At 32.2% G+C, this 13,347-nt stretch overlaps 2 protein-coding genes across 2 annotated transcripts; both read right to left on the minus strand.

Annotated features, from left to right (window-relative positions):
- Nucleotides 1-234: 234 nt before the first annotated feature.
- LOC132642694 (uncharacterized) lies at nucleotides 235-2,718 on the minus strand. The gene is made up of 4 exons (XM_060359759.1): nucleotides 1,685-2,718; nucleotides 971-1,162; nucleotides 712-872; nucleotides 235-591 (listed from the first exon to the last, which is right to left on the minus strand). The coding sequence occupies exons 1-4, from the start codon at nucleotides 2,693-2,695 to the stop codon at nucleotides 582-584; spliced, it is 1,374 nt and encodes a 457-aa protein (XP_060215742.1). The 5' UTR covers nucleotides 2,696-2,718; the 3' UTR covers nucleotides 235-581.
- Nucleotides 2,719-11,414: 8,696 nt separating this feature from the next.
- LOC132642695 (zinc finger protein 5-like) lies at nucleotides 11,415-12,354 on the minus strand. Its single transcript, XM_060359760.1, has one exon. It carries the CDS (start codon nucleotides 12,278-12,280, stop codon nucleotides 11,591-11,593), a length of 690 nt encoding a protein of 229 aa, XP_060215743.1. The 5' UTR covers nucleotides 12,281-12,354; the 3' UTR covers nucleotides 11,415-11,590.
- Between the last annotated feature and the right edge of the window lie 993 nt (nucleotides 12,355-13,347).

The following is a 13,347-nucleotide window of genomic DNA, read 5'->3' on the forward strand; positions in this document are numbered from 1 at the left end:
CAGAAAAAGCAGGAGTGTATCCTTGTTCCTCTTACATGGATTCTATGGTGTCTAACAAAGATTCTGCTTCATCTAGAAGTTCTTCTTTACACCAAAAGTGAAACAAAAATAAACAATTCCTCTTCATCTTCTGAATAGTGTTGTTTGTATCATCAAAGAATCTTGTGAATTCTTTCTTTCCATATAGTCCCACCAAATATATGATCTCTTTAGATCAAAAACCAAAGTAAAGTGTATCACTTAAATTTCGGTTTTCACCATTAAGACCATTGACTAGATAACATCATTAATAGAGTATACATAACATAGTAAGATACCCCAGTTTAAGTAAAATCACCAATTTCATATATCAAAATTTCAAGGAGGACTAAATCATACTGATCCAATGAAACATCGAAAAAGTGTACAAAAGCACAATAGGTCTGATTAATTTCTTAACTCATATTGTAATAATAAGGGATAATACATGAAAAGAAAACCTCCTATATTTGGCTCGGAGTGTAATTTGCACACCTATACTGTGTTCCACATATGTATTTGAGCAGGTAGATAGAAGTACTCTTGCAATCTGTGATTCTGATTCATTTAAACCTGCATTATAGAAAGAAAATATGACCAACTTCTAAGTTTTTGTGAAAAAATTACTAATAAGCTGTATATTGTAAATTTCAATTTCAATATATAAACAAATGTTTGTTCTGAGGCAATTACCATTGAAACTCCAAGCTAATTTGATGGGCGCCTTTCCTTGTAATTGTAGTTGATTCGAGGATCTCGTAGCCTTTCAAGAAGTAGCGCCAGGACATGTAATTTATATATTTGTAACGCTTGGTACATTCTTTGTCCCGACCTTTGAGCTCATTCAATAGAACCTACAAATTCATAACATAAGTATAGTGAAAAAGAAGGAGAAGTGAATATAGGAAATTATTAAGCTGAAGAATGAAGTCATAATAATATTGCAGAATACCTGTATAAAGTTATGTTTTTGGACATCTGAATTCATTCTCACCAGCACGGTCCGGGGATGGAAGTAGCTAAACAATTCATCAAGTAAAGATTCATATCTTGATACTGACGAAAAGAGTATTGCCAAATTTATGTGCTTGATACAAAGCGGTTGAATGTTGCTTTGATGGTTTCCCGAATGAAATTTTACTTCCTTCATAGACAATGAAAAATAATATTCAACACGAATCGTCAAACATGAACGGAAATTGAATGGAAAAATCATTTACTCTCAAATTGTTGGAAAGTACCAAAGATGAAAGTTCTAGTTTAACACTTAACGAGACACATGATGCAACAATTAACAATAAAAGAAGTTATAAAGTTTAGAATGTGAATCAATGCGGGACACGCTATGGAAGGTACTATCATCAGAGTAAATTTATATATGTTGCTACCTATGTGCAAATAACAAACTGGCGTCTACTCCCAAAATGCAACAAAAACAACTGAAATTTCTAATGTGCACCCAAATAGAAGTTCCAGCAAACTCTTAATCTCTAAACCGTTTTTGTAATTTATTTAGAGTAATGGAAAACGTCGGATACATCATTTCAGAATATATAGATGTGACCGTCTACAAAAAAAATTCCTACAACTACTGGATTCATTATTACAGAAAATGTTGTGCCTTTTAAACAATAGGCAAAAATACTCAAAGCAAAAACTAACATACCTTTGATTCAGTTGTGTCAGTTTCCAAGGACAAGCTGATATTTTCACCCAAATTTTCAGCAAAAGTACACGAGCTTGGGACTTTTTTAATATCTATTAGCTTGAACGAACGTAAATTGGGACTAACAATGAAAGCATCATCCACGTCAACCCTGTCAATTAACCTCAAACTCTTGATTTTATTCAATCCTTTACATAAAGGAAGAGATAAGGATTTAAGACACGGGAATGCTAAGGAAATATCTTTAGGAAATCCTATGGGAATATATTCAGAATCTATTTTCAGGACTTGCAGCTTAGTACAAGCGCACAGATCAAGTTTCTCTTTTGCTGCTGATGAGGAAATAAACAAGTGAAACTCCAACAGATTTAGAGCTTTTATTTCTATTGTTTGGATATATCTACTGCGACAATTCACATGAACCTTTTTAAGTTGATGCAGATGAGGCACTGAGATGGAATGAAGGTCGTAACAACGTATCAAAGTTAACTCAACAATGGAAGGGCACTTGTTGATGAACTTGGAGAAGTAGCATGGAGAGATGCGAACAGAATCAAAATATATCTCTTTCAATGAAGGCAATTCCTTAATATCTCTAACAAAGTTCAAGTTGCAATCTCCTTTTAAATGGAAAACGGTTAATAAACTTGACTCTAAAGTTTGCGTAGACATGTAATAGTAAGAAGTACGTACGAACAAATAGAATTCTGTGAAACTCATGTTGTCAGCAGCAAATTTGATAACAGGCTCGACGTGATAGCTGCATTGACAGTTGTTGTGATAATAATAGCAGTATCCACAGACTATCTTTGTAGAATGTGTCCGCACAAATTTGCGGTCGTCCAATGATGTTATCATCTGATGCCAACTTTTACAAACAAGGGAAGCTATTGCTCTCTCTTTCAGCGTAAGAGAAGAGAGGATTTGCTGGACGATATCTTCTGGTAGCACAGATAAGATTCCATCATGGCTAGCAGGCAAAGAGATGCAATCACAAACAATGGCCGCCATGAATTTTGTGCCAGAAAAGTGAGCTATTGCTTTTTGAGGTTTGTTTGATTTTCTAGGGTTAGCAGTATATATAAGGCTCCGCAGCTAAAAAAACTCTTAATTTTTTTATTTAAATAAAACATTAAAATGTGAATGTCCTTTCGTCATGTGATCAATATTTGCCTGTTTAGTCAAGTTTTGGGATAATTTCAGAGACCTCTTCTCAAGTGTGACTTTGTAACATTAACTTGCCTTGTGTTTACGATTTTAATGTTTACTACCCTCTCATTGTTTTTTAACGATTCTATTAACATGGTCTTGGTCACTACCCAGTGTAATCCCACAATAGTGGAGTCTGGGGAGGATAAGATGTACGCAGCCTTACCCCTATCTGGGTAGGGAGGCTGTTTCTGATTGACCCTCGGCAACCCTCCTCCTTTATCCGGGCTTGGGACCGGCAAATGCTTTGCTATTATCAGAAATATTAAAAGTTAAAAGTTGACGAATTTACCTTTGCTATTATCATCTATCGTTTATCTAACAAATGCTTTAAGAATGAAAATCTAAATTTATTGGTTGCCTACGAAATCTGTAAACACTAGTTCCGATTAAAATAGTAAAGATCAAAAAACAGTTTGTATTACAATTTTGATTTTTCAATTACAATAATTACGACAAAGCTTTTCTTATCAATAAATTTAGAACTTTCAACCTCTTCTCAAGTGTGACTTTGTAATATTAACTTGCCTTGTGTTTACGATTTTAATGTTTACTACCCTCTCATTGTTTTTTAACGATTCTATTAACATATTTATTAGAAATATTAAAAGTTAAAAGTTGACGAATTTACCTTTGCTATTATCATCTATCGTTTATCTAACAAATGCTTTAAGAATGAAAATCTAAATTTATTGGTTGCCTACGTAATTTGTAAACACTAGTTCCGATTAAAATAGTAAAGATCAAAAAACAGTTTGTATTACAATTTTGATTTTTCAATTACAATAATTACGACAAAGCTTTTCTTATCAATAAATTTAGAACTTTCAACCTCTTCTCAAGTGTGACTTTGTAATATTAACTTGCCTTGTGTTTACGATTTTAATGTTTACTACCCTCTCATTATTTTTTAACGATTCTATTAACATATTTATTAGAAATATTAAAAGTTAAAAGTTGACGAATTTACCTTTGCTATTATCATCTATCGTTTATCTAACAAATGCTTTAAGAATGAAAATCTAAATTTGTTGGTTGCCTACGTAATTTGTAAACACTAGTTCCGATTAAAATAGTAAAGATCAAAAAACAGTTTGTATTACAATTTTGATTTTTCAATTACAATAATTACGACAAAGCTTTTCTTATCAATAAATTTAGAACTTTCATCATTTAAAATAATCCCTCCACTGGCTCAAAGAAAAACGTGAAACGGGTTATGGCGACAGTGTTTGCAAAGTATGGAAGGCCTTCCAGCTAATAAATTTAGATTTTCATTCCTAACGCATTTGTTACATAAAAGACTAGAGTAGTAATGGTAAATTCGTCCACTTTTTTATTTTTTTATTTTATTTATATGTTAATAGAATTGGTATAAAATAAATAAGAATAAGGGAAGTAAGTGTAATATCATGACCCACAAGAAAGGTTAGCCGCTACTAAAAAATCACTATTTTCTCATTGAATTTCCCAGTGAAAAATGTTCAGAGGCGGTTCTCATTGGATGCCGATAGAAAAAACCTAAATAGTAGTGTTTTCACCCCGAAAAATTAGGAAGTTCTCCAGCGTTTTAATGGGAAACTGTTTCCCACTATGCATCTTCCAAGTGAGCTGGTTCGGTGAGAATGAGGTGGGAAAATCATGTTTTATAACAGAAATTTTTCACTGAATGAAGGTGGTGAAAATCTCTATTTCTAGTAGTAAGCATGGGGGAATTTAGGTTTAAAAAATGGGGCATGTGAACCCATGGTCATTCCGACAAATTAAGTATTTAATGTAAATGTATTTTAGAATTGATCTAATGTTATCGTCTGGCACCCATGCTCCAACCAAAAGGACTGAATGGTACACTTGGTTGAATGCTGAGTTATTTAGCTAAAGGATTAGGGATCAATTCCCACGTAGTATTTTTTTTTCTTCCCTTTTTAGTGGTGCACCCATGTTCTAGAAATTCTAGATTCACCTCTGGAGGTTGGTGTTATGGAGCCAAACCTAAGGGGAGATCTCTGAATTTATTCCTGTTTAAAAAAAAAAGCGCTTACGTATTTTTTAAGGTTGAACTATTTAGCCAAATTTTTAAGAAAAAAATAAATGCTTTTGAGTAGTAGTCGGAACAATTCTTTCAGGAGCTAGAAAAAAGTAGCTCATCCCCCGAAGCACTTTTACAATATTGGCCAAGCACGAAGTACTACTATAATATTAACAAAAATTATTTTCAAATTGTTTATTCAAGCACAGACTGCTACTCTCCAAAAGTATATTTTTCTAAAAGTGCTTCTGACAAAAAGCAATTTTTAAAATAAGTAGATTTTTGAAAGTTTTGGCCAAACAAGTTATAATTAGTGAAGGAAAGCTCCATATAAGAAAAAAGAATTTTTGTGGTAACTCAATTTCTTCATAGCTTGTGTTTATTAATATAAATAAGTATGTTGCTTAGATTACAAGATTACATTATGTTGGATCGGTCCATAATACAGTTATTGACCATATTCAGTCGGAAAAACACCTGATTTTGGGAGATTCTTAAGTTGCACTGCAGACAAGACTGTAAAGAATAATAAATTCACATTTATATCACAAACTTTTATAATCTTTCACTTGATACCATTTGTCTAAGTTTTATATCCTTTTTTATTTCTAATTTAGATCAAATATCAATAATTCTGAACTCCTAATAATACTTCTATTAATGAAATTTTATCGAGAAAATGATAAAAATAGTCCCTTGTGTTTGGGGTTGGTTCAAAATAGTCCCCAAAGTGTGCTCTGAGCAGTTTTGATCGTTTAAATTTGTCAAAGTGGACAATTTTGGTCCACAATGACTAGACAAGATGAACTTTGATTTGGTGAATTGAAGTTGGTGTAGGTGTAATAGGACTCCCAGTCGATTATTGGAACGACGTTAGCCGGGCTAGGTCTCGAACAAATTGATACAATGAAAAGGAATGAATAGGAGGCATCAGAGGAAGGACTAACAAACTTGTTACTTATGCTTGGTTAATAACTTTACTATATTTAAAGGAAATAAAGGATAAATTTCATGAATAATCATTTTTCAGTCATGTAATTAGAAAATTGTTATTGTTACGGAGTTTTAAATTCACATGTAAATTTCAAGACATTATGATGAAATTTCAATTATGAAATGTCAAACACCATAATAATAATTTTTTTCAATTAAATAGCTAAAGATAGATAGCCCCCCAAAAAAAAAATTATAAAGAGAGAGAGAGAGTAGCTTTTGGCCCAATTTCTTTTTAACATTTTGAGGATCCGGATATTGGTTCGAGCTCATTTCCAGGGTTAGTTCAAGACCATTTTTTTTGTGTGGATTTCCCTTCAAAAGCACTGGTCTTTAAGTTTTGCCCTTAAATTGATGGTTTTTAAGTTTTGCCCTTTGCTAGAAGCCTTTTGGTTTCGGGTTCGAACTCTCGCTCAGTCAAAAATAAAAATAAAAAATCGCAAGACATAAGTTGGGATTCGCAAGGCAAAGTTTTGCATGCCTCAGGCAGAATTTTGAATGCAAACTCTACCTGCAGGCATACAAAACTCTACCTATAGGGAGAGTTTGAAACTCTACCTGAGGAGAGTTTGCATGCAAAACTTTGCCTGTAGATAGGGTTTTGCATTCAAAATTTTGCCTGCAGGCAGAGTTTGCAAAACTGTTCCTGCAGGCATACAAAACTAGCCTGAGGCCTAACTTTGGCCTGAATAGACCTAACTTGCTACAAACTCTGTCTTGCAATTTTTTTTTTCACTGAGCCGGGGTTTGAACCCCAAACCTCATGATATTAGGCGAAGAGCAAATATTAAAGACCACCAATTTAATGGACAAAACTTAAAGACCACCCCAAAATAAGGACATTCCTGCAAATTGCCCGTTCAAGACTGGGTTTTAGGGCCAACTTTGCTCACAGCAGCTTTTGGCCCAAACTTGTCAACTATGGTTGGTGAGGAGAAATGGGTAAATAGTCATTTTTAACACCGTTAATAAAAAATTAATCACTATTTCAATATTAAAGTAAAAATTAGACACTCTTAAATGCGAACAAAGTATTTGGATAAAATACTCCATTTAAAACAGCATAAAAATTCACTGTGTCTAAAATTCAAAACTTTACGAGTAAAATTCCAGCAAACTGTGTTAAAGTTAAAAAATTCTCAATAAATAAAACTCCAATACAATTTGCTAGAGTTTCGAACTCTCTACACAGCGAAACTCCCAAATCCCATCTACTACAACACTCTAAAAAAGAAATCTATGTCAAAATTTATGTTATAGATCAAATGTGAAAACTCATGATATGGTATAAATTCCACTACTCCTTTTTGCAAGGAGGAAGTATTTTGCTTGTTTAAATTCCACATGATGACAAATCCATCAACTTTTTTATTTTGTTTAAATTCCACATGATGACAAATCCATCAACTTTTTCATTTCATTTCATTGGAGAATCTCGTTTATTTTGGGCTACAAGAGCTCAATCCGAACAAAATGAGAACTTTATTTGATTGCGTTGCAATAAAGAGGTACAAGAAGTTGAATTAACTAGTACTACTAATTAATAAGAAAGGACAAAAAGTGCAGTTTTTCTCATCTTTTTGGTCAGGATTTTACTTGGAGAAAGTGGCAAGAATGACCCAAGATGTTCGAAGTCTAAATAGCCCCTCGAATATGGAGTATATCCTAGTAGTATTGGTCCAAACTTGTTAAAAATGACCACTTTTGGTCTCTGTCAATTTTTTGATAGACCTTGGTTGTTAAACTTAACAAGAATAATGAAATAAAAATATTTAACCGAGACCAAAATACTAGTCCCTTATATATACTCCACAACAAATATATAAACTCCTATGAATCTTGTCAAAGAAAGATTCTCACACATTAGGAGATGCAGTTTTGATGGTCTGAATATTGAGCTGCTCATGAGTATACGTAAAAGACTATTTTGTTCTTCGTTGAATATTCAAATTGCTCAAGAATATATTTAGGGGTTTATTTTAGGAGGAAATTTCATTAATGTACAATCCAGCATACAAAATTATATTTGTGTAGCAATATTTTTAAATTACAACCCGCATAGCCATTTTTTGACGGTATACAACATTATACAACAATATACAACTTTATACACCTACTATAGACAATGAATAAACCTTGTATAAAGTGTATAATAGTGTATAAGAGGTGTTTATACACACTTTTATACTAGTATACAATATTATATAAACTTATACAAGAGGTGTTTATACATAAGAGGGGTCTATACATAATGTATAAGAGGTGTTTATATACACTTCTATACCATACCGTATAAAAGAGAAAGAAAAAAAAAAAAGAGAGGAAACTGAAAAAATAAAGAAGCAACGCCAAAAAATATATATATATATATATACATTACTTGTGTTAATTACAATTAACCACATACAAGGAACAAATAGGTAGAAAATTCATATCATATAAAGATGCAAATTTGGAAGGAGAACAGGAAAATATATAGGAGCATCCGGCAGTTTGATAGGGGGCTAGCTCGGGTAATAAAAAAAAATATGGGCTAAAAACGGGTAATTATTTTATCCTAATTGGCATACAGTGTTATTTTCCCTTTTAGACCTACTCGAAATTTTTATCATTTTCTCGTTTACTTGTGTCTTATATTAAAAAGAGTAGAAAAATACCAACAAAATTTCCATAACGAAAATAATAGAAAATGAAGCTGGAGTTTTGAACATTGAAGTTTATGTCATCAGTGACTTAATAAAGGCCTAGTAAGGTAGCCTTATTCATATGTTGGTAAGAATAAATTCACTAATTAAGACTCCAGAAGAGTCCATTTAACTGTTAGTTGAAAATTCCATGAGTTTTGAGGAGCTTGAAAATTAAGATGAAGAAATCTCACTTCATGTGAACATATATTATTATTTTTTTGGTCAATTACGTACTAAAAACGCCATGGATCTTGTCAAAGAACGGTAAATAAAGGCTTTCTATCAAAAGGACACTTAGCATTATCTCTAGGGGAATCACGGATGCCCCCGCAAATAAAAAAAATTACCCGCCCAAATTACCATTATTTTCATGCCCTCAGAAAAAATTAAAAATATTTACCCAAGACGCCCCTAGTTATGACACCAATATGGTATATAAATATACTGAGATGATATCATGGAAGATGTTGCAGTACTTCTTTTAGTCCTCCATGATAACATCATGGTATATAAATATACTGAGATGGTATCATGGAAGATGCTTCAGTTTTTCTCTTAGTCCTCCATGATACCGTCATGGTATATAAATAGACCGAGACGGTATTATGAATGATTATGTTCATTTATTAAAAATGACACTTTTTTTCAAAAAAAATACCTCTATGATACCATCGTCTTATACATATACCGTGATGATATCATGAAGGATTGCTTCAGTCCTTCAATGAGACACTCCTCAGGACCATGATACCATCATGGTCTATAAATATGCTGAGATGGTATCATAGAGATTGTTTCAGTCCTTCTTTTAGTCCTCCATGATACCATCGTGATATATAAATATACTACAATGGTATCACGGAGAGGAGGGGGTTTGGCCGAGGGGTATGTCGGGTAAATATATAAATATACTACAATGGTTTACATTTTTAGCATCATTTAACACAAGTTTTGAAAGTTGAACTCCATTGTCCATCAGTCATAGTTCTAGTTATAATCAACTCATAAATTAATTTTGCCAACGTGGCAAGAGTCGGGACATTTCAAGAAGTTACAGACAGTGAAGATAGTGAAATGTGTTGTCTATTGAGCAAGAATTTCAGTTATATTGACTTGTGAACAATGGAGCAACACATACAATTACTACTACCTATGAGGCAAAAATTATGGCCAATTGAACAGGTGCATTATATTGAATTTCGTTTCGACCTCCTGTCTCATAGACAAATTAAATTAGTACTTTATGTACAACTTATGTTAGATGTGCAATAAAAGGTCATTTTCTAGAGATTTTATTAAGTGGGAATAAAAGCTCAAGACCTCCCCTTAGCCCTTATGAAGGTCATTCTTGCAAATCACCCTTGATTAATTAGGAGACTGAAATTTCACTAGTTTAACATAGAGAATTAACTTTGCATGATCATTATCTTAATGAAAGTCGGAATTAATATACACAGTTACAAACTTAAAATAAATAAATAAATAGCAGAAGTAATGCGTTTGTCCTCTTTAAATATTTTAAACTTATAAATTGGAACATCCCTCTATTTACCCTTCTTCTTTTCTAGGGTTTTCTTTAGCTCTATCACTTTGGACAATATCGTTAAGAGCTGTGATGGGATGAATATATATGATTACTTTATTTTTTAATTAGATGGATCTTCAAGTTCGAACGATGAGAATGGAAAAAATCTTGATAAGAAGCGTTTCTCATTTAATAGGTCTTACGCAACGCGAACTTAAATAATTTGTTGGAGTCTCAAAACTAGTACGTACCACTGTACCAGATATCAAATGAAAAAAAAAAAAAAAAAGAGCTTGGACGACGTGTTTTATCTTTTTGGTAGATGCTTTGCTCAATTTGTTTCAGATATATAGAAAAAAGAAAAAGAAAGATACAAAATACCTATTCTTCTCCACTTTTGAACATCAAACTAAAATGAAACGTTTATGACCATGGATGTAATAACATCATATCTCTGGATATTTATTGTAATTTGTAGGGGCAAGACTAGCTTCCATAATTATAAAGTGAAAGTAGAATAATAAAATAGAGTAGTAGTTAAACATGCTAGTTTATGTAAAACAAAATTCCCATCACACTCAAAGAAAAGTTAAGAATATAAAGTGGGAAAAATAACAGTAAAAAGGGAAAAGTACAAAATCACGGTGATCAACATGGAAAATTAAACATTCCCCCTCCCTATAAGGCTATAACTCTACTGAAAGCTTTTTTAAAAGCCAATATTCTTGCATGCTGGCATAGCTGCATAGGTTGAAATTCTTGCCTTTTTTCTTTGAAAAAAAGCAGCAATTAATTTGAATTGTTTTACGTAAATAATACTAGTACATCTTACTAATTGCATCAACAGTTGTAACATGATACGAAAATGTAAACATTACGTAATTGCATCACTTGCACCTATATTTCAACAGCTAAGCTAAAACTAATTAATCCCTTCGCAAGTTTGATACACTTTGTGATTCTATGTGGTGCAAAAGAACATTGTATCCTCAACAGTTGCAGCTTAATTCTAACTTAGTTTTTGAGAGCTTGCTCACATTGTCGGTACAAAACTCGAATAAAGGAGGAGATTATGTTGCGGTAACTTGACAACCAACGCAAAACTACTCAATCAATTTCATGATGAATTCTCACAATACAATCCCAACTTGTTAATTTGGAATTGAAGCGTAATAATAGTTGTTGTTGTATTTATTGCTTAGATCTGTAATACAAAAGTGAATTGGTTGTTGAAGCTACTCAATCATATATGATATATTCTCATAGCATCCAAAATAACAAAAGAACTAGCAAATCTTCTTTGTTTTTCCTTTGCCTTTTCTTCCAGGTTTACAAAATGTATAAAGAGATCTAAAAAGCTTAGTAAATGGATATAGACCATGCACAAGTCCCTTTAATTTTCTAGAGTACTCTAAACTAGAACAATACAAATATAACTAGTTCTATCTTTGCATTCACTAATATTACAAACTTAATCCCAATTGAAGATCCAGAGGTTTACAGCTTTGTTTAGTAGCTGAATTAGCCAAATTAGTTGATGGCTTCATGTAATTACCTCCATGTGTAAGAGTAAATGTACAATTAGAATCTTGCTGAAATGGCCACTTTCCTGCTGATGAGACTTGATAATCTTGATCAAAAGGGCTAAAACTAATTTGGGATTGGTCTTCATAAACTGTAAACTGAGGATCATAAAACTGATAATTAATACTATTATTGTTGTTTTGATGAAAAGGTTGAAGATAGCAACTTAAGCTGGCCTTTCTTGCTTGAAGTTGTAGCCTCTTTTTCCTCATTCTTTCCTTTTTGTGAGCATTTTGATGACCTCCCAAAGCTTGAGAATTAGCAAATTGTTTGAAACAATATTGACACTCAAATTTCTTCATTATTTCCTCATGATTTGAAGCTAATTTTTCTTGATGATCTATAATATTTCCTGATGAAACTGTGGAAGCTGATGATGAATTTACACTTTCTTGATCTTCTTTTGGTGAATTGTTTTGGAGTACTTTTGTAGAAGGATCAATAAGCTCAAAACCAAAGAGTTTGAGCCTCTTGTTGTTCTCTACACATGATTTAGAAGAGGATTCATAATTTTCTCCATTATTGGATGATGGAGAATGAAAAGTACTAGACACCACATCTTTGGCCATATTTTTCTTGAGAAAAATGAATGGATTTGAAAGAGAGAATAAATAAAAAGAACAGAAGAAGGATGATGTTTTTGTGTGTGACGGACTAATTTGTGTTGTGCATACTCTTCCTTATATAGTAATTTCAATGGGTTTTTGACTAGTATATAAGTCATGTGAATTAACAGTGTAACGATCTTTAATTTGCACTATCGGTCTAATTTAACTTATTATAGCAAATTAGTTAGTATTCTAATGTTCCGTCAGAATTTGGCTCGTTGGCAAGAAATTTTTGACAAAAAAGTCATCGGACATCCGCAATTTTCTAATAGTTATTTTTACCGATTTATCATCGTATCATATAAATTTACTTATAATTATATTAAAAGTGATCTGATTATATAAATATTTTTAATATCGTGTACAAAATTTAAATCCTTTTGACTATGCAATGCAACTCCATTGCTTTTTTATATATAAAAAGATGACACAGGGCATACATGTACCAATAGTCAATATTAAAGAAAGGGAGAGGGAAAAGAATAGTCATATTAGGAAGCTGTCTCTCATGCAATAAAAACAAACCTTGTAAAATATTAATGCAGTAGATACACCATAAGCTTTTCCAACCAAAGAAGATTCAGTGTGTATGATTAAAGACTAAATAAGCTTTTAAATTCTTACTTTTAAAACAAAATAAGAAATAAAAAACATGCAATTATAGTACCACTTGATTACTTAAAAAACAAATATTCCATGCTTGAAGAGAGGAGAATGTTTTAACTATTATAAATGCAAACAACAAAAGTCAAAGAAAGATGAGGATGTAATCACCTGGAAGGACTCAACAAATCTATCACTGTACTTAAAAGACTTTTTTAACACTTGTTTTATTGACCAATTGGTTAGTGGATTCATGTATTGTTCTCTGCCAAAGTTTATAAAAATACTAGAAAATTGAAATTCACCAATATTCATCCTTAATCAGAGGTCTCGAGTTCATTCAAATCTTAAATATGTAATCACTTTTGCTAGGGAACATTTTACCCTAAAAGTGAACGTTCCTATGCAAATTTGGATTTAGTGAG

This window comes from Lycium barbarum, chromosome 5 (assembly GCF_019175385.1).
Source record: "Lycium barbarum isolate Lr01 chromosome 5, ASM1917538v2, whole genome shotgun sequence".
In the NCBI taxonomy this organism is placed as follows: domain Eukaryota; kingdom Viridiplantae; phylum Streptophyta; class Magnoliopsida; order Solanales; family Solanaceae; genus Lycium; species Lycium barbarum.

Excerpts from the sequence above, each read along its gene's own strand:
- LOC132642694 (XM_060359759.1), bottom strand. The coding sequence starts at position 2,695 with ATGGCGGCCATTGTTTGTGATTGCATCTCTTTGCCTGCTAGCCATGAT. Across the intron at positions 1,163-1,684 it reads CTGACACAACTGAATCAAAG|GAAGTAAAATTTCATTCGGG; the intron begins GTATGTTAGTTT and ends TTGTCTATGAAG. Across the intron at positions 873-970 it reads AAAAACATAACTTTATACAG|GTTCTATTGAATGAGCTCAA; the intron begins GTATTCTGCAAT and ends ATGAATTTGTAG.
- LOC132642695 (XM_060359760.1), bottom strand. The coding sequence starts at position 12,280 with ATGGCCAAAGATGTGGTGTCTAGTACTTTTCATTCTCCATCATCCAAT.